General features: G+C 33.0%; 1 protein-coding gene and 1 long non-coding RNA gene across 5 annotated transcripts; one reads left to right on the top strand and one right to left on the bottom strand.

Annotated features, from left to right (window-relative positions):
• Positions 1 to 902: 902 nt before the first annotated feature.
• LOC123662549 (NADH dehydrogenase [ubiquinone] 1 alpha subcomplex subunit 11-like) lies at positions 903 to 20,677 on the bottom strand. 4 transcript variants are annotated; one of them, XM_045597393.1, is made up of 5 exons: positions 4,637 to 4,904; positions 3,538 to 3,641; positions 2,737 to 2,846; positions 2,276 to 2,482; positions 903 to 1,056 (listed from the first exon to the last, which is right to left on the bottom strand). In XM_045597393.1, exons 1-5 carry the CDS (start codon positions 4,718 to 4,720, stop codon positions 1,025 to 1,027), a joined length of 537 nt encoding a protein of 178 aa, XP_045453349.1. In that variant the 5' UTR covers positions 4,721 to 4,904; the 3' UTR covers positions 903 to 1,024. The 4 variants fall into 4 exon arrangements, 1 of the variants encoding a protein (XP_045453349.1); XR_006744502.1 differs by lacking the exons at positions 2,276 to 2,482; positions 2,737 to 2,846; positions 3,538 to 3,641; positions 4,637 to 4,904 and adding exons at positions 18,645 to 18,842; positions 20,388 to 20,677; XR_006744501.1 differs by lacking the exons at positions 903 to 1,056; positions 2,276 to 2,482; positions 2,737 to 2,846; positions 3,538 to 3,641; positions 4,637 to 4,904 and adding exons at positions 6,586 to 6,962; positions 18,645 to 18,842; positions 20,388 to 20,677.
• A 3,935-nt stretch (positions 20,678 to 24,612) lies between these two features.
• On the top strand, positions 24,613 to 25,524 carry LOC123662499. The gene is made up of 3 exons (XR_006744496.1): positions 24,613 to 24,700; positions 24,997 to 25,119; positions 25,332 to 25,524. It is a non-coding gene; the product is annotated as an uncharacterized LOC123662499 (long non-coding RNA).
• Positions 25,525 to 26,079: the final 555 nt, after the last annotated feature.

The following is a 26,079-nucleotide window of genomic DNA, read 5'->3' as shown; positions in this document are numbered from 1 at the left end:
GTTGAGCGTTAGCAGGTCACCCTATGACCATAGTCGAAAAAAAGGGGTAATTAGGTCATTGATATACATGCTTAAAGTATATGTAAATATCTGTAGTCTTTCTTAATTTAAAAATTGATTTATTAAAAGTTGAGTTGGTGATTTATGCTGTCTTCGAAAGTTTAGTTATTTGAAAACTTTGAAAGTATATAATTATACGTTGTGGTATATGTATACCTTTTAGTCTTTATTTTTCACTTTTGACTCGCTTTGTGTTTCTATCGAAATTAACGTGTGACAGTAACGAGTAAACAGCTTTCATGCTTACGAATTTGATAACAATGTGAATTGATAAGAGTGTTTCTGGGCGACAACAACTTTATCGCATAGTTAGGACGCTAAAGTCCTAGGAATTTTAGATTTTTTTTCTTCTAAAATATTAATGTTAAATGAGCGCTGGACGGTAATAACCCATAATTATGTAGGGTTTCTGGATTCCCAGAAGAGTGACATGAGATTAGGGTTCATTGGATTGGGCCAGAAGTTGCTATTAGATTTGATTTATTTCATTTGTAATTTTAATATTCACATTGCTTGAATTCTCTTGAAGTTGTGTTTTTCCAGTACTGTTATGTAATTTGACTTTGAGGCGGTTCCATCGAGTGTAAAAATTGTTTAACTCGACAATAAGAATATTCATAGTTGTAAGTCAACATTGGTCTTCTTGAACATATTTGTTTTTATTTTCTATATTTCCACATTCCTTAAACATTGTACAGTAAAATAATGGTAATATTATAATTGAATTTGAATTTAATAATTTTGATTAAAATTTGTAATCAAATGTTTAGTCAAATTAAAATGACATTTTTATTTTCGTTCTAGAAGACTAAAATAAAATAAGAGGTAATATAAAAATACTCTTGTTATCAATTTGTTTTATTTTCATATCAATAACAATTTGAGTAAAAATATTAACAAAATAAAAATAAAACCTATATATTACAATTACAGTTGAGGTCCAGTATACATTTACAAACATGACCTATTTATCACTTCCGCACGTGTGTTGAAGAGCTGAAAGAAAGAATAGAAAAAGTACAAAACTGTGAGAACTACTAAAACGTATTTTAGAAATTTTAAAGAATTAACAATCCAAAGTAATGAAGCTTTACTACTATCATGGACAAACTATTACTACCCCGAACAGTTTTAGAATACGTAAAAAGTTTAACTTTATTTCTTGAACATTCGATTATTCTTCTATTCTATTGTACACCAAAAAGAACAAACACACTAGAATAACCTACGTTTAAAAAAAATATTAACAAATGTGGTGTTACCGCTCCGACCTCTCAATTTTTGAGTAAATTTTGAGTGTTGTGCACGATTTCCCTTAGTCAAACAAACTCTTTAGAAATGTGAAATATACTTTTAAATAGCAAAAAAAATATATAACAGCATGACAGAATCCGACTGACGACCGTTCTGGTGTTTATGGTACTTGTGCCGTGTCGACGGCGCCTAAACATCGATAGTCGCGGGTTCGATTCCCGCTCGGAGTGAATATTTGTGTTCATACAAATATTTATTTCCGGTCTGGTTATTAGTCCTCCTCCTCCTAGAAATTAAATTTCTACCTATATAAACATTGTGACAGTAACTGTAGATATATATACCCCCTATAACCTGTTGGTGTATTTTGCACTGACCCTGTTTCTAGGAGTAATCTGTCTCTGCTCCGGGGGTTCCGAATTCGATTCTGACCCCGTTTCTAGGGGTAATATTTTATTTATTTATTATATAACTAGGTCGGCAAACAAGCGTACGGCTCACCCGATGTTAAGCGATTACCGTAGCTTATAGACGCCTGCAACACCAGAAGCATCGCAAGCGCGTTGCCGACCATATCTCCAATCCCCCCAGGAGCTCTGGTCACCTTACTCACCAACAGGAACACAATACTGCTTGAAAAGAGTATTATTTAGTTATTGTCTTCTGTAAGGTCGAGGTACAACCCCAGTCTGGCTGCTCTATATTTTGAGCAGGTCCTGCTGTGCCCTACCTGAGAATATGTAATAAATAATATTTGTATATGTACCTACACTTCAAAAAAAAAAAATACCTATCTATATCAGTCGGCTATTACCTAAAGCCCAAATATTTGGATGCCTACCTTAGGAACAGACTTCTATGCAAATGTGTGTGTTAAACGTATCATATCACATTACTTAAATTAAAATGTCAAGTTAATACATTTATATTTTTATAATAAGTGAATCGCTACAAAACTTACAGTCCCTAGGATCTGGGCTGAAGGTATAGTCGTTCCTCCAACTTCGAACCGTTCCCATATGCCCTTGTACGAGGGGGAAGAGAGTGTAATTATTCTCGATAGCATTCTTCTTAATCATTCCGATAACTCCAAGACCTAAACCTCCCAGCAGCACTGCATGATACGATCCTAGATAGTATGCTAAAATTGGTCCACACGCAACGCCACCTAAAATTATTAATTTGATTCATATTTTATAATTTTAATGCAAGTTTTAACGACATTCCAACAAAGTATAAAACAAATAGTGTAAACTAATTTCGAAATTTTGTAATGAAGAACTTAAGAACTTGTTAATTACAGGTACGTACCTAATGGCATTAAACTGTTCTGGAATATTATGAGTCAGAGAAAAGTAGTTATGACACAAATATTGTAATACAATACATATTACGAGAACAATACTCGTATAATAATTTTACCAATGAAATAGTTGAAAATATCATCTTTAGCTCTAAAATGTTGAACGCCATTAGCAACTCCAGCAAATGTCGCTCCCATCAGGACAAGAGGAACAGTATGGAAGGAGTACCTTTACAATAGGAAATTATAATAGTTATTAATTTTAAAATTTTCAATGCCCAAGAAGATCGTAGTGTTGTTTATGATAAAAGAAATAGCATTATTGATTCTAGATCAATTTCAATATTTTTAATATAACGGTGCTAGAATGTAATAATGAAAAAATTATAATCACAACACCATGAGGCATACCTCTTCGCTATTTCTTTTTACCACTTTTGTTTTTTATTGTTTCCTAACGGTTACGCAAATTTCACTCATTATAATAAAAGAACTTTTAGGGTGTTATCGCGGTTTATTAGCATTTTTACTTTTGTTTTAATAACTCTCCTAATTAATTTGGAAGTCCACAGTGAACCGGTGTGACTGATTATGATGAAACCGGCAGTGATAGAGTTTGGACTACGAATATTTATTTATTTATGATGATGATTTAGGTGTAGTAGTGTGTGTGCCGTGTAGGCACCTAAATACCGGCGGTTGCGGGTTCGATTCTCGCTCGAGATGGATGTTTGCATTTATATAAATATTTATTTTCAGTTTTTGTGTTGTAGTTGTATTTTTTTTCTTATTATTGTCTCCAACCCAATGGTGATCAAATGATGTCAATGATGATAAAAAAGTTTTTGTACTCACGGATGGCAAATCCATAAAACATTTTATTCAACTGGTAAAATATTCTAAGTAGCTATTATACATACCGTTTCATTATCTGCCGTAAACCAATAGCGTGAGAGTACATCAAGACATCGTAAGTAGACAAAATCAAGCCAGCGATCGCCCCATATCGACTAGTTACGAGTACCTTTTACATTTAATATTATAAAAAACAAAGACAATATAAAATATAATAAAATTGACGACGCTTTGGCGCAAAGGTCACACACAGCACTGGTTTGTAACTGTTGCGCTGGCGGTTGCGGGTTCGTTCCCCATACATGATAAACATTTATATTGGCCATACAGAGGTTTCCTGTAGTCTGGGCGTTTGTGCAGTCCTTGTACTTGTATCCACCCACAGAGTCTTGGACAGCGCGTTAACCCGTCGATCCCGGTTGTTATCATGTACACTTGATAGCGATCGTTACTCGTAGGTGGGAATATATCCGCCAACCCGCATTGGAGCAGCGTGGTGGATTAAACTCTGATCCTTCTCCTACATGGGGAAAGAGGCCTATGCCCAGAAATGGGATATTACAGCTTGAACCATGCAGCAGCAGTATGCAGCAACAGCATGCAGCATAATAAAACTCTTTACTATAAAGACTAACGTTTATTACGTGACAGATACTATTTAATAACATATACATATAGCAAAGGTCGTTTCTTCGTATGGTAGACAATTTTATTCTTGTGTTTTTGGGAAGAAAGGAGTTTTCGAAACTCCCCACATAGCGAGGGGGAAGGGTTAGAGTTTTTATGTAATTTCGAAGTATTATAATTAGCAAAAAAAAAAAATACATGTGATTGCGATGTAGTAGACCTGTTAGTCTGTATCAGTCTTACACATACATCATTTTTTTATAATAAATGATATGTGCATTTTTATTTCGGTTTGTAATTAATTTATGCGTTATAATGCTTGTGAAACATAATAGGTGACTTATAACAACAGATAACTATAGACAACCATATATGCCGTCTTACTTTTCAATAATATTCATACAAAAAAATCTCTACTGAATCGTTTCTAAGTTTTCTTTAACTATTATAAATTAAAGCTCACAATCTCCATAAACAGGGGAATGGTGTATAAACACGCACTCTTGATATCGTGTAAAATGTTACAATTACAATTACCTTTTTAAATACATCACATCCGTCTGGAGTATCGTAGTATTGATAGTATTTACGTTTTTCCTGTTCTTTGCATTCGCAGTTCATTACGATTAAATGTTTTAAATTGACTAATATTCTAATGAAATAAACGTGACAGCATTAATTTTTTAAATAAGATCATCCACGATCGCGAGTTACTAATAAATAGCCAAAGAGTTTTTATTTGTCTGTATTTGTTATATACATATTCAGTTTAGTTGATGAATTCTGCAAACAAGCATGAGAAATAATATTTTATACACATATAGAGCCAGGGTTGGGCAGTATTTGAATTACTTGTAATTAAAATACGTAATTGAAATATAAATACGTATTTTGGTATTTATATTTTTATTACTTTCTTAAAATGTAATTTGTAATTCGTATTTTAAATAGGTACCTGACGCCGATGTATTTTAACATTAAAGTAGGTACATTTAACCTTCATTTAGAGATCGTGGGTGTGAGTGCGAGGTGCGAGTATTGATGGTAAAGCAGCTAATAAAGTTGGTAACACTGCCTATTATGGTTTTATACACACGAGACCGTGCTGTACGCTATGACTGTAACTCAAAATTTTGACTTTTACGTTATTATTACGTTAATATTATTATGTAGTGTTCTGACGCATCAGAACGATATTGTGAATCAATACAGCCGCAGCTCTAACGTAGGTCAAACGTTTGAAATATTCTTCTTTTTCTATGAGTCATCGGATTCCGATTCAGATTTTGAAGAAGATATCCAATTTTTAATGCTCGCAACTCTTTAAAAAAAAGAAAGAGAGAGAAGGGGATTTTGAATTTATCCAATCAATAGACAAACATATTAGGTATATATTATATTGTTTATGTTTTATCATATAAATAACATTAAATTGTTGTACAACTTCAACCAAGCCATCCATTTTTAAGAGCCAAATAAACTATTATTTTACAATTTACGTAAATAACAAGCGACGCTGATGCGTCATAACACAACACTTACCCGTATATTCAATGTACTCTGTGACAACATTGTTCACACATTAATCTGACATGTCGTGATGGCGCCGTTTCGGCACCCCCCGCAACCCGCTTATCTGACGCGAATCGGGATCGGTTCTGATGCGACACATCAGAAGCCATAACGACATGACAACACATAAATGTAAACGATGTCATATAAAATGTATGATACCGATTCTGTTCTGATGCGACACGACACGACACGTTAGTCAAATATAAATCCGCCTTTAACATCATGCTACCACCCTAGTTATAAAATGCGTTGATTGCCAGAAAGCATCACAACAAATGAGCAGATAAATCAAAATTTTGCAATTCATGCCTTAGAGACTACTTACAAAAAACATGAAATAGTGCCTGGAAGCAGCTGGAGTAGCACCACTAGTATATTTTTTAATGAAGATGATGATTTTATTGTTTTCGAGGACAGAGACAGTGATCAAACACAGACTAAAGAGAATAAAGCTATTGATCAGCTCTTTATAAATGTCAAATTTAATTTGTAAGATATAATTAGTCACTAAATTGTTCTAATCTAATAGTTTTTATTGCAGAAATGAATAGTGAGTGATCTCTCTATCTATTAGTACATAGTACTATTGAATCCTATTGTTGCTACGAATACTTTACCAAAAATTCAAAATATAAACATGTTATGTTTTCAAAGTTGATTTTGAACGTGTTAAAGAAAAAGTGAATAACAGTTTAATTTCTAGAACTTATTGTTTATTATTTTTATTTGACTACCTAATCAAAGAACCTTTTTTAATATAAAGTCATTAAAATTAAGGTGACTTGCTAAATTTCTTGAAAAATTATTGATAAAATTCAGGTCAATATGACCCGGCGTCATCGTCCTCGTAATTATTTTCACGTCATTTGCGCCGGGTTAATAGAATATCCAACCTACGTCAAAACAATATATTCAAAATATAAATTTTAATTCACAAAAATATTTAATAGAACAGGTTAATATCAATTAGAATACACAGTCCCATTTAAAAGTAGGTACAAGAAAATATTATTTTTATTTATTTATTTATTTATTTATTTATTAAAACTTTATTACACACAAAAAGAAACGAGCGAGTTTTCCGAAGCTGAATCTTACCGGTACCTTGGTATGTCACAATGCATAGGGGTGAAGTGCAGTTTGCGAAGTCTTTTTTAGACAGCTGACAAAAGTCCCCTGGAGCTATTTGTGGGGCACCAACAAGTTCTGAGCTTATAACGGCTGGATCATGGCAACTTTCTTGTACATCTTTGGCGTGCTTAGATGGACTCAGACCGAACTTGACACCCTAGGCAGAAGAGTTCACACAATTATGATGCAGCATCGCGTGCACCATCCTAAGTCGTCGGTCATGAGACTGTTTGTTCCGTGGAAATGTGGTAGTCGAGGTATGTTGAGCGTTAACACCATGCATAACCATAAGGTGAGCAGCCTCAGGGTCTACTTTGAAACGAGACGCGATAGCTCTATGTATGGTGATGTTGTAGTGTGTGACAAAGGATTGACCCCCCTATACTTGGCCAAAGAGGAATGGCAGAAACCGGTCATACTGAGCACCTCCGACCGGGAGACCGTATGACTAGAGAAATAGCTGCATGGACGGTTTTAAAAGGCGCTCCACGCACCTCACGCAATTTTTACTCTTCTGCAAACTTTCATTAGTGAGTCACTTTTTCCGCTTTTTGCATAGACATAATTATATGTACAAAACATTATAAAACAATTTGTCTTTAGACCTCTAAAGGCGACATATATAACAAAGTTATACGGCTACTAAAACGTAATGCTGGAAAAGAAAATTTAAAAGAACTACGTCATGCATATTATGATCTAATGAGGCTGTTCGCTCCGCTCGTTCCGCTTAGTTTGAGTTCGCACGTCGCCCTTGCACCTTTGTACTAAGGTCTAAATTTGCGATGTGTTCGACCAATTGGAGCTCTCATATGTCGCGGCATACCGGTCCTGGCCAATCGCGGGCGCGCTCTCGAATACGTCATCGGCGATCGTTCAAGATTTAAAAAACAACCACGTTTTAAGATGTGCATACTCCTTTTCTTTGGTATAATTATTAAAATACATCTATTTGAGAAGATAATCAAGTTTTTATTATCTCTTGCTCCAATACGGAACAGAGACAAAAAAGTAAGATTAGTTCTGAAATACCTTTTAAATATTCTTTCAATGATACAAATTTTGTCACTTCAAAACTCACAGTCAAAATTTTTCACACAAATTCTGTCAGAAGGGCGAGAAATGCCTATTACGAGCGAAGGAGACGCCAGGAGGCGTCAGACGCTATGGCGGAGCTAGCAGCGGCGGTTGGCTGCCATAAAGCTGTAAGTAATATAGCTATAATAATTAACATTGAAAATTTCTACGTACCTATATGCTTTACATCGACTGCTTGACATGTAGAAGTTGTAGTTAATTTTTTAATATTTGCTTTTTTTTTCTGCATAACGGAGAGGACAAAAAAAATCAAAAGTAACAACTGAGTTGATTTTTATACTATAAATATCCTCTTTATAAATATTATCCGCTAGACTATGATATTTTCTTCCAGCAATTCAAAAAAAAGTCTGTGAGAGTTTTTGTTTGAATTTTTACTTTTCTGCATGTTTTCATTATTCAATCAGTTTACCCGCTTTTTGCATAGGTATGTACAAAACATTAATAAAACATTGTTTTTAGGCCTCCAAAGGCGTCATATTGAAAAAGGTTATACGGCTATTAAAACAAAATGCCGGAAAAGAAGACTTAAAAGAACTACGTCAAGTAAATGACCTGATGAGGCAAGAAAGTAAGATTAGTCTTGAAATATCTTTTTAAATATTCTTTTAATGATACAAATTTGTCACTTCGACATTGTCGAGAATATGTTTTTTTCTATTTTATAAAAACGAAACGAGTTTCATTGTATTACTCTCTAATACTCAGAATCAAGCAAAATATCCTTTCATTATTTTATATAACTTGTTGTCACAATCTAATTAAAACACCTGAATTTTAATTTTTGATTTACGACAAAGATTAGAAGCCCTTGACAGCGGAGGAGCAGATATAGAAGATGAAAAGTAGCAGCCGTTCTTTTCCATATAGGAGAAGAGCTTAATTTTAGTATTGATTGTAAGTTAGATTATAAGTTATTTGTAAGTTTTATATATACCTTATATTATATAATAGCTTAGTCCAATAAAAAATGTTTCATTTACGTAATATTTTGTTTATTATGTATGCACCTCTCCCCTGATAAGTAAATAACAAAACGACACCTAAAACACACGATAAACCTCACGAATAAAAGTGACTACATATTCAAGACTTAGTCTTGAATAATATTTTGTTTGGACGCATACTCTACGAAACACGGTAAAAAAAAGAACATCAACGTAGGCTACGACGTCGCTGGGAGAAAACTTAAGCAGTCTAAACAGTTTGAGAGTGTACTGTAAGAAACTTTTTTGTATGTAGACAGGGGGTTAGCTTTTTTCCCCAAGGAAAATATTTCTTGTCCTTTGATATTATGAGACCACGAGTAACGTAGGCTATTTTCAATGCAAGTTGGTATTCTATGAATTAAATAACTTAATTAATACGGGTTAGGTACATTTTACTCTTTTATATACATTACGTACTTAAATCGGAAAAGTCCTCATATCTGTGTCATATTCTGGTGAGGTAATTAGCTGTGACGTGTCTACGCGGGACGTAGAGGGCTTTGCGATTGGCGCGGACGATTTTCTTTTGCTTCGTTTTCAATTCAAATATTTGAGATAGAAAAAATGTAGATGTATATATACATTATTGATGAAATTTTTTAAATATGATTTTCTGATTGGATTAGACATAATAAAGAAATTCAAACAACAACGAAGACTTAGAAATAACCCAAAAATATCACATCAATGAGAACATAAAAAAAATGAAGGTAGAAGAAAGTACAGATGACAGAGATGTAAAATAACACAAAATTAATTTCAAAGAACTTGTAAAAGAAAAAGATTTTGAAATAAAGATAGATCATTTAGATGATAAAAAAAATCATAAGTTAATAAATGAATTTACGAATATAACACAGTTTTTGCAAAAAATAAGTATGATGTCGGTACTGTTAATGGATATAAAGCTAGAATAAACTTATTGGTAGACAAATATTGCTTTTAAAGGTCCTACAGAAGCACTTTGGAAGATAGAAAACAAAGATAGAAGCAAATAGCAAATTAATTGAATTAAAATCTTACCGAAGAATTCTACAGTCCATTTGCTGCACCTGTTAATTTGGCATTTAAAATAAATAAAACAAACGGGGTGAGCTAAATAAAACCGTTTAAAAAAGATATTCTTTCATTATTTTATATAACTTGTTGTTACAATCTAGTAAAAATACTTGAATTTCAATTTTTGAATTACGACAAAGATTAGAAGCCCTTGACAGCGGAGGAGCAGATATAGAAGATGAAAAGTAGCAGCCGTTCTTTTCCATATAGGAGAAGAGCTTAATTTTAGTATTGATTGTAAGTTAGATTATAAGTTATTTGTAAGTTTTATATATACCTTAAATTATATAATAGCTTAGTCCAATAAAAAATGTTTCATTTACGTAACATTTTGTTTATTATGTATGCACCTCTCCCCTGATAAGTAAATAACAAAACGACACCTAAAACACACGATAAACCTCACGAATAAAAGTGACTACATATTCAAGACTTAGTCTTGAATAATATTTTGTTTGGACGCATACTCTACGAAACACGGTAAACGGTGTAACGGTAAAACGGTGTTTTAGGTGTCGTTTTGTTATTTACTTATCAAGGGAGAGGTGCATACATAATAAACATTATGTATGCACCTCTCCCTTGATAAGTAAATAACAAAACGACACCTAAAACACATGATAAACCTCACGAATAAAAGTGACTACATATTCAAGACTTAGTCTTGAATAATATTTTGTTTGGACGCATACTCTACGAAACACGGTAAAAAAAAGAACATTAACGTAGGCTACGACGTCGCTGGGAGAAAACTTAAGCAGTCTAAACAGTTTGAGTGTATGTTACTGGATTTGTGATATGGGAAGGACATTTTCAATGGACTTGCTTAACTTTTGGCTTAAAAATAGCCCCAGCAATATTTTAAAGAATATTAAGCAATATACTTAGAAAATGAACCTGTTAATTTGGCATTTAAAAAAAAGATATTCTTTCATTATTTTATATAACTTGTTGTTACAATCTAATAAAAATACTTGAATTTCAATTTTTGAATTACGACAAAGATTAGAAGCCCTTGACAGCGGAGGAGCAGATATAGAAGATGAAAAGTAGCAGCCGTTCTTTTCCATATAGGTGAAGAGCTTAATTTTAGTATTGATTGTAAGTTAGATTATAAGTTATTTGTAAGTTTTATATATACCTTAAATTATATAATAGCTTAGTCCAATAAAAAATGTTTCATTTACGTAACATTTTGTTTATTATGTATGCACCTCTCCCCTGATAAGTAAATAACAAAACGACACCTAAAACACATGATAAATCTCACGAATAAAAGTGACTACATATTCAAGACTTAGTCTTGAATAATATTTTGTTTGGACGCATACTCTACGAAACACGGTAAAAAAAAGAACATCAACGTAGGCTACGACGGCCCTGGGAGAAAACTTAAGCAGTCTAAACAGTTTGAAAGTGTACTGTAAGAAACTTTTTTGTATGTAGACAGGGGGTTAGCTTTTTTTGCCCAAGGAAAATATTTCTTGTCCTTTGATATTATGAGACCACGAGTAAAGTAGGCTATTTTCGATGCAAGTTGGTATTCTACGAATTAAATAACTTAATTAATACGGGTTAGGTACATTTTACTCTTTTATATACACTACGTACTTAAATCGGAAAAGTCCTCATATCTGTGTCATATCCTGGTGGGGTAATTAGCTGTGACGTGTCTACGCGGGACGTAGAGGGCTTTGCGATTGGCGCGGACGATTTTCTTTTGCTTCGTTTTCAATTCAAATATTTGAGATAGAAAAAAATGTAGATGTATATATACATTATTGATGAAATTTTTTAAATATGATTTTCTGATTGGATTAGACATAATAAAGAAATTCAAACAACAACGAAGACTTAGAAATAACCCAAAAATATCACATCAATGAGAACACAAAAAAAATGAACGTAGAAGAAAGTACAGATAACAGAGATGTAAAATAACACAAAATTAATTTCAAAGAACTTGTAAAAAAAAAAGATTTTGAAATAAAGATAGATCATTTAGATGATAAAAAAAAATCATAAGTTAATAAATGAATTGACGAATATAACACAGTTTTTGCAAAAAATAAGTATGATGTCGGTACTGTTAATGGATATGAAGCTAGAATAGACTTATTGGTAGACAAATATTGCTTTTAAAGGTCCTACAGAAGCACTTTGGAAGATAGAAAACAAAGATAGAATCAAATAGCAAATTAATTGAATTAAAATCTTACCGAAGAACTCTACAGTCCATTTGCTGCACCTGTTAATTTGGCATTTAAAAAAAAAGATATTCTTTCATTATTTTATATAACTTGTTGTTACAATCTAGTAAAAATACTTGAATTTCAATTTTTGAATTACGACAAAGATTAGAAGCCCTTGACAGCGGAGGAGCAGATATACAAGGTGAAAAGTAGCAGCCGTTCTTTTTCATATAGGAGAAGAGCTTAATTTTAGTATTGATTGTAAGTTAGATTATAAGTTATTTGTAAGTTTTATATATACCTTATAATATATAATAGCTTAATCCAATAAAAAAATGTTTCATTTACGTAATATTTTAAAGAATATTAAGCAATATACTTAGAAAATACAAACTTATAAAATTTGCTGTAATTTTTATAGATGATATTCTAGTATTTTCAAAATCAGCACATTAGTCATCTGTGTGTCAACTGTTAGAAGCCAATAAAACAGAAAGTTTAAAATAAAAATTTACGAAATGCACCTTTGCATCAGATTTTGTGAATTATCTGGGTCATTATTACTATACAAAAGAATTCTATAAAACCATTAAAAGATTACGGTCTATAAGAAATTTTTCTATTCTAAAAACACAAAAACATGTCAGATAGTTTCTAGGAAAAATAAATTGATATCAGATTATGTTCTACGAAGTGCAATAATATCCTGTGCAATAAAAGATCCATTACATAATTTACTAAGGAAAAATCAAAACTTCATTTGGACTGATAAATGCCAAGGGACATTTGAAAAAAATATTGTGCTTTCAAGCAGTTTTGGAAATATATGATAAAGATTTATTACATATATATTTTTCTCCATGAAAGAAGCGGTGCGATATTAGCAATATTGTTTAATAGGAGAATTATTTTTAATGTAATCGAAAGCCGATGTTTATCACGTTGTCACATTTAAATTTCATCGAGATCAGATTACAACTTTTGGAGCAATCTTTGATAATGCGACTTACTATTTTTTCGTCTACCTACGTTGTATTACTTGTCGATGTAATTGAAGTCGGTTTTTCAACAAACACAATTATGATAGATTGGATATAATACTAATTGACAAAACAAGCAAGTTTGGTTTTCTTATTGGCATAGCAGTATCTAATAAACTGAATTAAAAGACGAAACAACCCGAATAAAGCATTTACAAATAGTACTTTCTACAACCGGAGTTATACCAACCCAACTACGTAAGTTTCTATAAACACTAAAATTACCAGCGAGTTTTTACCAATTATTACAAAAAGCAGCAGTTCTAAACATTTGCAGATTGGTAACAAAATTTCCCCAAACGGCCATTCTCCGATTAGCAAATTTTTCGTGTCCGGGCTTGTTTAAACCGTAATATCATCATATTCAATCATGCACTTTTTTATATATTTTAGATAGCATCCGTACCTAGCTGTAAAAAAGATATTGGCTTCTGTTTTAAGTAATTAAGACTAAATTAATTTAACTTATGTCCAAAAAACCTCTGTTCTCTAATTACCGTGGCGTGTCCGCACACCAACTTAATTTTAAAACTTGCTTGTAATTTTTATAGCGTATAGATTTATTTTGATCCATTCAACGTTTTAAACGATATTAAGCAGGGTCTATCGCATAACAAAATATCAACTCAATAGAACCAGTCTACAAATAATTATTATGAAGTAGTCGTATGTCCAATGGAAACTTCTAATTGCCGTAACATCTGCTGTTCTCGAGTGCACATCCCTAAATAAAAGTATTTGGCACATCACTACCGTACGCATCGCGTCTCCTCAGTGTGTACCTTGGTCCATCAGCAGTTGTATGACTCTCATGTTAGTGTACCGCCAATGAAGCACGTGAGTATATAATTACCGTAGCCTTGGTTAAAAACTTTTCTAATTACCGTTGTTCTTATTTTAATACTAGATTTTTAAGATAGACCCAAGTTGATCATGTAAATGGAGACAGTACTTTGGCCTCCGTACGTTGTAATAAACTAGAATTTGTATACGGTGTCGGTTTTAAACATTTTTATGAAAATTTATCGTTTTCTAATTACCGTATACTAATTACCATATTTTTATAATTACCGTTGTATGAAAAAGTCATACTTGTTTACCGCGGTTTTCGTAGATTATTATTATTATTGTCCGTAAATATGTCTATATTATATGCTGACCATTCATCAAATTATTTAATTTATAAGATAGGAAAACCTAAAAAGACCAAAGAGGAAGTTAAAGAAAATAGAAGGCTTGCCGAGCGACAATGCCGAAAACGAATTAAAAATGCCCCTTTTTGTATTAGCAACCAAAAAAAAAATAAAGGAGAAAGAAGGGTACAATAAAAAAAATAAAAAAATCTGCCTATCTGCGAAATGTCACCAAAAGCCGGAAGAAAACTCAAAAAAAAGTAGAGAAAATTTCAGAGCTTACTATAAAAGACAAAAGGAAAAGGGAAAATTGAAAACAATCGAGGAAGAAGTGACCTTAGATATAGAGGTGCTTGATAACAATATAACAAATCCTCTTGAAACTTTGTCACACCACATCTCAATGATTTATCATACTCGCTGCGCTAAAAAGTACACTAAAAAAGTACAAAATTGTCCCGAAAATCCCAAATCAAAAAAAGAAGATAATCAGCAAGACGAAATTTTTCTGCAGTCGACTTCTTTTGAAAAAGAATTAGTTCCCTTGAAAAAGACACCAAATTTTAAACCTTCTTTAACCACATTAACGCCGCGTTCATCTAGTGCTCTGTCATCATCTTCGACTGAAAGTATGTTATTTTATTATTAATCAATAATGAGCATTTGACCGAAAATAAAGATACAAGTGTGAATATTACGGAATGAGCGTCTTCCTTGTGTTCAACACCAACTTCACCAACTTCACCATCTTCAAAGATACCTGTCGAGAAACCGATACGTAAAAAAATCTCACTCTTAATGTTATTTAGAAGGCATGTATAGAAAACAAATAAAGAAATGTCATATTTGAGACAAAACAATAGAGCTAAGAAGAGCAAAAGAAAAGTACAGGAAGCAAGCATTAAGACTGAAATATAAAACACGCTACATCCAAAACCAAAACAAAGTCATGATAAAGAAATAGAACCAAAGTATTTACATAACAATAATATAGGGACTACTGTAGAGAAAACCAAACAAGACGTCCAAATTTTTGTAGAGCAAGATGAGATCAGTCGCATTTGTCCTGGCAAGAGAGAATATATTTCAAGAAAAACGTGGCGTGAACTCATGTGTCTTGTCTTGTCTTGCCCATAGTCACCACGCTGGGCAGGCGGGTTGGAGACCGCAGGGCTGGCTTTGTTGCACCTAAGACGCTGCTGCCCGTCTTCGGCCTGTGTATTTCAAAACCAGTAGTTGGATGATTATCCCGCCATCGGTCGGCACTTTCAAGTTCCAGGGTGGTAGTGGAACTGTGTAATCCCTTAGTTGCGTCTTACGATACTCACGGGAAGAGAGGGAGTGGCTATATTCTTACTGCCGTAACCACACAGCATATTTTCTTATTACCGTTACATTAAATATAAAAATTTTCTAATTACCATACCCATAAAATTTTTAAGTTTCATTATCTAGAAAACCACAATTAACTGTTACATGCCAAAATAATTATTGAATTCGTATTTTTGATTTGTTTCATATTTTAATGTGTTTAAGTCAAATCAGTGAAAAATAAAAAACGTCACGGTAATTAGGCAAAGAACGCCGAATTGGAGAATGACCGCAAAGTGAGCCCAATCAATTCGACTATCGACTAATGCTCATATAAAGTGTTCATTCAGGTAAGTGGACAAAAGATCAACAAGTCGATGTTAAGCTCAAATTTTATTTTATTTAAATTATATTCAAGAAACTATGCTATAGTATTTTAAATGTATTTTTTTGCGTACCAGCACTAATTACTTCAACAATAGTTTACCAATAATTATTATTTATTATATTTTACAAGTAAACTAAATTATTCAAAATCTTTCAAGTGTCAACTATGGATGTCATTAAAAAACCCATAACGGAATATCAGAGCAGCTTAATTTAAGAATGACTGAATTTCATATCTTATCAAGTCCAACATAAATTTTTGTAGCACAATTTTATGTATTTAGAGATTTTGTATTGAATGTACTTAAGGGACTCCAGAAGCAAGTTGAACTTCTCGCTAAACAACAAGATCAATTTTAATATGAGAAGCCAAAGAATGGCACATCATCCCTTCAAATAAAAAGGAGAACACATTATCAATTGATAATGAAACTTTTACCGATCATCTTAAAATTAATAACTTATCGAGAGATTCTTTTAGTCGTTGTCATCGCATTGGCCCAAAAAAGAGTGACAAACCAAGACCTAAACCAAACCAAGACCTTTCTGTTGAAGTTTCGTGACTTATCCCTCCAAAATCAAATCTGGTTTAGCAAAACTGGCTTTAAGAATACTGACATCACACTTTTTGAATTCTTGACTAAATTACCAACACGAAGCTTTCTTAATGGCTAGGGAACGCTTCGAAATAACAAAATGCTGGGTTCAGGATAGTACCATTATCATTGTTATGTATCTTTTTGGCTGTTAAAAATGCATCGTTAGTATATGGAAGAAAGCTTACACAAAATAATTTTCGATATATATTATTTCAATATTCAATATATGTACAGGGTGGACCATTTAAAGTAGAAGCATCGAGCAACTCTCTATCTTTGACATTAGTTATCAGATCGATTAATGACATACCGTGTTGGAAGCGTCATTTCAGTAGAATTTTAACCATGGAGCACTACACACCAAAATAAGTGCTGAAATTGTTCAGCTGTACATTCAAAATAACTTTTCAATCGTGAAAACTAAACGTGCGTTTCGTAAAAAAAAAAAAAAAAAAATACAATGTAAATTGCTCCAGATGATAACACTATCAGACGTTTATACGCAAAATTTGTGGACACCGGTAGTCTTTGTACTGGCAGACACTTATCCAGACAACGAACAAGAGGTTCTGATGAAAATATTGAAGTCATACGAGCCAGTATTGAAGAGACTCCAACAACGTACGGTACCGTCAATGGTATGCGTTTATCGGTCCATGATAACTGATTTTCTGATGCCAATTATTTGTGAAAATGACATGGACGCTTACTGGTTCCAACAGGACGGCGCCACACGCCACACAGCTCGAGCAACAATCAATTTATTGTGACCTTGGTTCCCTGGGCGACTGATATCGAAAAATGGCGATTTTAACTGGCGACCGAGATCAACTGATTTGACGCTACCAGACTTTTTTTGTAGGATTACTTGAAAGTATCCAAAGTATACGCTAACAAGCCAAGGACTGACTCTAGCTGCCCTCAAAAACAATATTCGTCAAGAAATTGGCGCCACATCCGCCGAAAAATTGGCCAACGTAATTGAAAACGCCGAGAAAAGGGACACATTTGGTTGCCAAGGCCAGAGGTGGCCATTTGCGCGATATCATTTTTAAAAAGTAATTATAAGAAGTCTCTTTAGATAAAAATAAAATATTTTTTAAATGAACAACAAAAAACAATATATATTTTTATTTTTTTAGCAAACAATTGCTTCCACTTGAAATGGCCCACCCAGTATGTTTCGATCCATTATCAAGCAAGATTCTAGCAGCATGCGGTTATCAATTGACATAGAGCTTACTAAAGCTGTTGAAAGCAGAACAGTAGAAATTTGGTGAGGATTTGGATTTTACTAAAGCTGTTGAAAGCAGAACAGTAGAAATTTGGTGAGGATTTGGATTTTACTAAAGCTGTTGAAAGCAGAACAGTAGAAATTTGGTGAGGATTTGGATTTGTTAAAACTGACATCTGGTTTATGACTATAATATACTATATCATTATTTTTGTTGCATTTAAAGTTTCTAAAAAAATTTAGTAAAATTTTTCAATGTGGAAGGGTCCTTATAGTTGTTCCTATATAATTCCCATTCACCATTTATGACATTATCCAATTTAGAATTCATCATATAAATGATTAATGTATCCCAGTATAGGACTGGTTGGCCTAAGTTAGATTTTTATTTATTGCGTCGATCAAATTGCGCAAAAAAGGATCCATACAAAATTAATCTCGTGTACTAGATTTCTTTTGTATGGATCCTTTTTCTTTGACGTCTGCGATAGCAGAAGCATTACAAACGCGTTGCAAAGCCAACCCCAATCCCCCCAGGAGTTCTATCAGAAGATCCTCGTTTAAACAAAGAATTCCAATGGTGATTTTCTAGAACACGTTTGTTGTTATATCGTTCGAATAGAGTTTTCCATGCAACCTTATAGTTGTCGGCGTAAAGATCTAGGCCTGATATAGTGAAAGCCGCATTACCCTTCCAAGAAGCCCGCGTGTAATGAAATTAAAGTCAATACTGATACAGTACTGATATTCACCGTTAAAATGTGGCAAATTTATTTTAAGTAGTTCAATAACCTTACCTTTGTGTGAATGTGCCTCAGAGCAAATCGGAGACAAAGTGTGGAGTGAAGGGAGCGACAGCTTGCTATGACTCTGGATCAAGGCACGTCCGGCAGACACGAGAGAGTAGTAGTACTGAGAATAGAAGGCCTCGCGCTCCTTAGCCTCGTCTTTAGGCATATCTGACTACTCGTCCAGGTTCCAGCTCACTCTGAAAACTATCGAAATCATCGTATAAGCTTTCAATTTTATCCAAATACGATTGAAGTTCGATCTGTGTTTGCAATTCATCAATTGCCATCAATTGCTATTTACAAGTGATTTCAAATAATTAATAAAGCCAGTAAGCTTTCCCTTAATTATAGCTCGCTTTTTTATTAAATGTTTCATTTGTATTTCACTCATTGTTAACTTACATTAAAATATTCGCTCCAGCCTGTAATATTCCACTACTGGGCATATGCCTCTTTCCCCAAGTAGAAGGATCGGAGCTTAATCCACCACGCTGCTCCAATGCGGGTTGGCGGATATATTCCCTACTATGAGTAACGATCGCTATCAGGTGTACATGATAGCAACCGGGACCGACGGCTTATCGTGCTCTCCGAGGCACGGTGGGGAGACCCACTAGGACTGCACAAACACCCAGACCACGGCAAACACCTGTATGACCAATACAAATGTTTGTCATGTGCGGGGATCGAACCCGCAACCGCCAGCGCAACAGGTACAATCCATGGCTGTGACCGTTGCGCCAACGCAGCGTAAAATATTAAATATTATTATTTTCAGGTATTATAATTTATTAACAACTAGCTGACCCGGCGAACTTCGTATCGCCTAACACAAAACTTTATCGTATGGTATTAAAGTTCAAATTGACTTTTAAGTATTATCATAAATCTTTTGTATGGGAGTATAGAAAAGTGTTGTTTTTAGACTTTTTCAGGAAATTTAAAATTTTTTTTTTTAATTTTTCTCTCCGTAAGAACCATCTTCGTAGTTTAAGGAATATTTTAAGAAAAGAATTAGCGAAATCGGTCCAACCGTTCTCGAGTTTTGCGCTTAGCAACACATTCAGCGACTCATTTTTATATTATAGATAAGTAATTAATTTGCAACAACTATTTTAAAGGTATTATTTTATTTGTGATTATTGTTTTCATAAGCAAGACGCAAGCATTTTAGTAAGCTAAAAACAAATTTTAATTATTCAAAATTTAAAAGCAATTTGTTAAAAAATGAAAAAAAAAACGCACGAAAAAATAAAGCAACGACTAATATAAGTGATTGCTTAAATAGCCAGGCGTATAATATAGCAACTACTATGGTAGGTACAGTATTTTACAGTTTTATTTTTGAAGTACCGACTTTTGTAATGAAAAAATTATAAATAAGCAATTTTGAAAAAAAATAAATTTGAATACGAGTTACGATGAACGAAAATGATGATATGAGCTATTATTTAATGAATGGTAAATGTTAATGATTGTAAAAAATTGACATTAATCGACGTAGGTAGATGTTAAATTAATAAATAAATTAAGAATATTTACGTAAAAATATTATAATTTTTTCTTATTTAAATACAATATTACTGTATGAATACTCTTGTTACTAATTATGATGATGTAACGAATTATAAGACTACGAAATAATGAGGTGAATTTTAAAATAGTATGAAATAAAATGAAAATGGAATAATGGTTGATGAATGCGAATGATAACGGTTAGGATAAAAGTAGGATATGGAACGATCTCACGTGTATCCTTGACGTATGATGATCGCAGACACGACAGATGGTATCCAAAACTGTACTTAAATGTATTCCTGCCGACGAATGATTGCTTCTTGTCCAGGAATGTCAGTTATAAGCGCAGCAATGTTCACTCCGATGAAACAACTCGTACAGAAACAAAGTGGTGAACGAATGGATTGTATTGTGTGGTTAATAAATGGATTGTATTTTCTTTCGACGGCTTGGCGTCGTGGACAAAAGAACACTAGTAGTTACGGTTCGGTGACGTGGATGATCTGTGTGGATGATAAATTGATAATGAAATACACGGTCGCTGCGCTCGCACCGTTGCCAGTGGTCCCCGCCGCCTCCCGTCGCTCTCGCCCCGCGCGTTAGACCAGGAGTCGGCCGCTCATGCACAAACTTCAGACGCACTCTTGCCCCTGCAAAAAATATATATATTTACTAGCGACCCGCCCCGGCTTCGCACGGGTGCAACGCTAATACTAAATATACTACAGAATGTCTTTATTTATAGTATGAAGCTGGCTTAAAGCATGGTTATTAACATAATAACAACATTCAAATATGCGTCGTTAGATTACACGTTGTTACAGAATGCGTTGAAGAAATAAAGGTTCACTGCTTGTTCCCCGTAGGTGATAGCGTGATGATTTGTAGCCTATTGAAGTAAATGCATGCAGTACTTTTTGAGTTTATCCTGGACATACATAACGACAAACAGACAAACAGACAAAAATTCTAAAAACTATATTTTTGGCTTCGGTATCGATTGTAAATCACACCTCAAGTATTCTTTTAAAAAAATATTCAATGTACAGTTTTGACTTTCCTACCATTTTATTATGTGTATAGATAAATTTATATTATATTTTTTGTATATTTATAATTAGAGAATAATAAAACAAATTAAGGTACTATGGCATCCAATTGTACATATGAAAGAAAGAAAGAAAGAAAGACATTTATTTGAGACACTTACACTGCTTATATACAACTAACACAATGAGAGCACAAATACAAAAAAAGGTCAAAATTAAGTAAAGATGTAACTAAAAATTTAAATAATTAATTTAAAAAATGAAAAGTAAAACTTTAATCAAATAAAAAATTAAAATAAAAAGAAAAGAGTAATAATGAAAAAAAAAACAACAAATACAGCCTCTCTTTATAAGATTGAACATAAATGTGAAGAAAAGAGTAAAAAAATAAATAAAATTAAAATAACCGTAAACGTAACACAAAATTCATCTGCCAAAGTTATTAACACCTGTCAGCAGTGTACCGTCACAAAAAGGATGGCCACTCAGCACTTGTGGAAATACAGGGACCATAGTAAGATCCCTAAACTTCACACGCTGATTTTCCGTGGACACCTCGGGTACCATGCGAACGACAGCGGCAGCAGCCAATAAATAGCATCTAATAAGTCAGTAAGACTATCGTAGTAACCAACAATACCAAATATCATCAAGTACACATATAATAAATATATATCTATACATAGATACACAAATAGATACATCATGTACACACACATACACTTTACACACTAAACATCCCTTCCAGTCGTTTTTTTATTTTATTAAAAATTAGTAGGTACCGGTGGTACAGTCGTTTATCATTAATCGGCTTTTACAAGTTCTGTACCTGTTTCTTAATTAAGTATTTTTTGTGTATTGTTTTAAAATTGCCAATCGATGAGTTTCGTACAGTTTTAAGGATATGCTCTTCGAATCTAAGATGTTGATCCATTATAACGCCCGAATTCCTAGCCTCACTAACCCATTTTCATATATAAATCACTTCACCTTATCGCAGCCCACTGCTGGGTATAGGCTTCTCCAAGCTCGCGCCATAATGTTGAAACTCATGTGTTTTGCTCATAGTTACCTCATTGGGTTAGTGACAGCGGGGCTGGCTTTGTCGCATCGCAGACGCTGATCTTCGGCCTGTGTATTTGAAAGCCAGCAGCATTAGATGGTTTTCCCGCCATACGTGAGCTTTTTAAGTTCCAAGGTAATAGTGGAACTGTGTTATCCCTTAGTCGCCTCTTACAACAACCACAGGAAGGGGGTGGCTATATTCTTTACTGCCGTAACCACATAGCAAATATATAAATCAATACCAATTATATATTTAAACATTGATAATTTTCTAGATAAAATGTCAGTAGAAATATTATAATCGGTTTATTTTAAATCTTTTTTCATTGTAATTGTCTCGCACGTCGATTTATATTACGAATTAAAAAAAACACCAATGGATTAAATAAAGATGTTCATGCTGCCCTTGAAAGGGCATGAGAATTTATTTTATTTATTAAGTAAGAACTGCCTCGGAGTTCCTCGGAGAGCACGTTAAGCCGTTGGTCCCGGTTGTGACAGTCTCTGGAGGGGAATGATGGCACGTCTCTCTATTATATTCATACATTTATATTTCCTAGTGGTTACCCAAAGGTCGAAATTCGACCAAAATTAAAAATTTAAATGAAAGACAACCAATAAATTATGAAAACAAACCTCTTTTTCAATTTAACTACAGACTGACAATCAATCAAATAGTATAATATGCGTGTGTGTGTCAAATACGTGGTAAGTGTGTGTAATGCTTTTTTAATTGATTTAATATATTTTTATGCATAATTTAAAAAATATTAGCATTCTGCACTCGTCATTGTGCGAAATTTCGTACTCCCCCGTCCGCACAATTTTCGTAAATAGGGGTACAAAGTTTTTGCTTCATATATAGATTACATTATATATTCATACAGTACACAATATTTATATACTTCTTTAGTATGAATTATTGAATTATTTAGAAAACAAAAAATGACGTTCAATTTTTTTATATGTATGTACCAAAACGAGCGCAGCGCGCATACGCACGTAGGCTAGTCGAGACATCGATACGACGCCGAACGCAAGTTCTCCTACTACCGCCGTTTGTGTCGCGACAATCTTACCGTGCTCGAGTGCTACGTTATATTTGTATTATTTCATTTTCGCTTTCGTAGTTACTATAAGTATAAACTGTATTTTATGCTTTATACTGTGCTTATATCTCTCGCTTACTCCTTCTTGCTTATCTTATAAACTGTATGCTGTACTTGTGCCTGTACTTGTGACTTTCTTCTTCCGTACTTTATTTGTATACATCTTGTGGTGGATTTAATTGACGCTTATGAACAGTGAGTTGAACATTTTATTTATACCCGAAAACATTACACCCTAAACGCTCTTCTCTCGAAATCGTTTTCTTTAAACTCCTTATGGAACCTCTCTCGAAACTACTTTTTTTTTATCCTACGTTTTAATAAGAACGGCCACTGGACAATGCAACGTTGTAGACGGCTAAAAACAATACAATTTTAAGTAAATGTATTTAAAGTCAAGTAAAATAAAGTTCTATCACAAAGACAGAGAGATAAACATTGAACCTACGTAATATTGAACTATGCACATAGAATAGTACGTAGCTGATCCGCTGATATATCATTGCCACCAGGCAGTTCATATTAAGTATAGAGACAAAACACAGATATAAATAAATTCTTAGATTTGTTTTGAAGAGACATGAATGTATTAATATGTTTTATTGGGTTCAGATATATAACAGCCTCCAAATCGGATACATTTTTCTTGTTTCATTTCTTTAATTTAAAACATAAAATAGTTTTTAAAAACCCTTGTATCCAAAGAGAAAGTTAGACTAGCTTCGTTACCGGAGGTATTGTTTATTTACTAGTCTAATTGAATACTTTTTCTTTTGCGGGATTCCGACAGAACAGTCACCTGATTGTGTCTGGTTCCGGCCCCGTTAACCAGAGTAAGTGTATAAAATTAGAATAGGTACAGAAAATTATAGCAAAAGTGACTATAATTTATAAAACTACGATAAGTTTTTTTGAAGTGAAACTTCTTTAGGCGCATGAGTGTAAAATTTTTACGGATCAAACGGCAACGTTTTTGTCGATGGCGCTGGAAAGGAAATCTAAAGCTTTAGATTTTAATAAATATAAACGAGACTTAAAAATTAGTTTGCCAAAGAAGTTTCACTTCTGACACGTATACCTTGTACGCAAGCCATTTTTAATTTGTTTTACTTTTATTCTTAAAAGTAAAGTACTACGTGTAAAAACCGCACAATAGAAATTAATTAGTAGATTTACGTAAGTGATTTTGTCACATATTATTGTAATATTTGCAGGAAGAAAGAAAAATTAGAAATGCCAATTACGAGCGAAGGAGACGCCAGGATGCGTCTATGGCGGAGCTATGGCGGAGCTGGCGGCGGTGGTAGGCTGTGATAAGGTTGTAAGTAATATAGTTATAATAATTAACATTAAAATTTCTATGTATATGCGTTACAGCGACTGCTTGAAATGTAGAAGTGGTAGTTACTTTTTTTAATATTTGCCCTTTTCTGTGTTACGGACAAAACAAAAAAAAAAAACAAAAGTAACAACTGAGTGGATTTTTATACAATAATGATCCTCTTTAATTGTTACATTTTCTTCAAATAATTCACAGTCTGTGAGAGTTTTTGTTTCAATTTTTACTCTTTTGCATGGGCATATGTACAAAACTTTAATAAAAAAAATTGTTTTTAGGCCTCCAAAGGCGACATTATATTGAATATACTTATACGGCTACTAAAACGTAATGCTGGGAAAGAAGTCTTAAAAGAACTACATCATACAAATGATAATGATAATGACCTAATGAGGCAAAAAGTAAGATTAGTCTTGAAATACCTTTTAAATATTCTTTCAATGATATAAATTTTGTCACTTAGACACATTTTCGAGAATGTGTATTTTTCTATTTTATAAAAACGGAACGAGTTTCATTGTATTACTCTCTAATACTCAGAATCAAGCAAAATATCCTTTCATTATTTCAAACAACTTGTTATCACAATCTAATTAAAATACTTGAATTTCAGTTTTTGAATTACGACAAAGATTAGAAGCCTTTGACAGCGGAGGAGCAGATATAGAAGATTTTGTAAAGTAGCAGCCGTTCTTTTCCATATAGGAGCAGAGTGTAATTTTAGTATTGATTGTGAGTTAGATTTTAAGAAATGTACCTTAGAATATAGAATTGGTTAGTCCAATAAAACTGTTCCATTTACGTAATATTTTATTTATTATGCATGCCCTCTTCCTTTAATATAAATATAGTAAATAACAAAAAATCACCTAAAACAATATGGTGTAAAATAAAACATCTAAGTAAAAAAAAAAACCTTTTCAAATAGTTAAGTAAAGACTTTTTATATTTCATTTAAAAAAAATTCAAAACAAAAACATTTACAGTTATTTTTAGTCGGGGCTTAAAACCACCTTTCAAAAAGTATTAAGTAAAACGAACTTATTAGTAAATCTTAAACAAAGATTGCAAAACACTATCGCTATTTAAGAAAAGAGTGAGAAAATTCTACCTTAATCAATCCTAGTCTAAAATCAATTTAATTAAGTGTCCTTATGCGTATTGGAATTTATTATCGTATGTATTATATTATGTATCGTATATGTGTATGCGTGTATGTATAAGTATCGTATTATTTGTATCTACGTGTGTATAAATTATTATGTATTTATTTATATATTGTATAATTATGTATTTATATTATATTTTTATTATCTATATGTTTAGATTGTACACGCTAATTTTGCGACTGTTTTATAAGT

This window comes from Melitaea cinxia, chromosome 18 (genome assembly GCF_905220565.1).
Source record: "Melitaea cinxia chromosome 18, ilMelCinx1.1, whole genome shotgun sequence".
NCBI lineage: Eukaryota > Metazoa > Arthropoda > Insecta > Lepidoptera > Nymphalidae > Melitaea > Melitaea cinxia.
Note: the sequence above shows the minus strand (reverse complement) of the source record. Positions and strands in the feature narration are given on the sequence as shown.

Bases quoted from the DNA above. Each gene is read 5' to 3' on its own strand.
- LOC123662549 (XM_045597393.1), bottom strand. From the start codon at position 4,720: ATGAACTGCGAATGCAAAGAACAGGAAAAACGTAAATACTATCAATAC. The intron at 3,642-4,636 runs GTAATTGTAATT...TAAATGTAAAAG, and splicing joins GATGTGATGTATTTAAAAAG to GTACTCGTAACTAGTCGATA. The intron at 1,057-2,275 runs GTAAGTTTTGTA...TCTTTCTTTCAG, and splicing joins CAGCCCAGATCCTAGGGACT to CTCTTCAACACACGTGCGGA.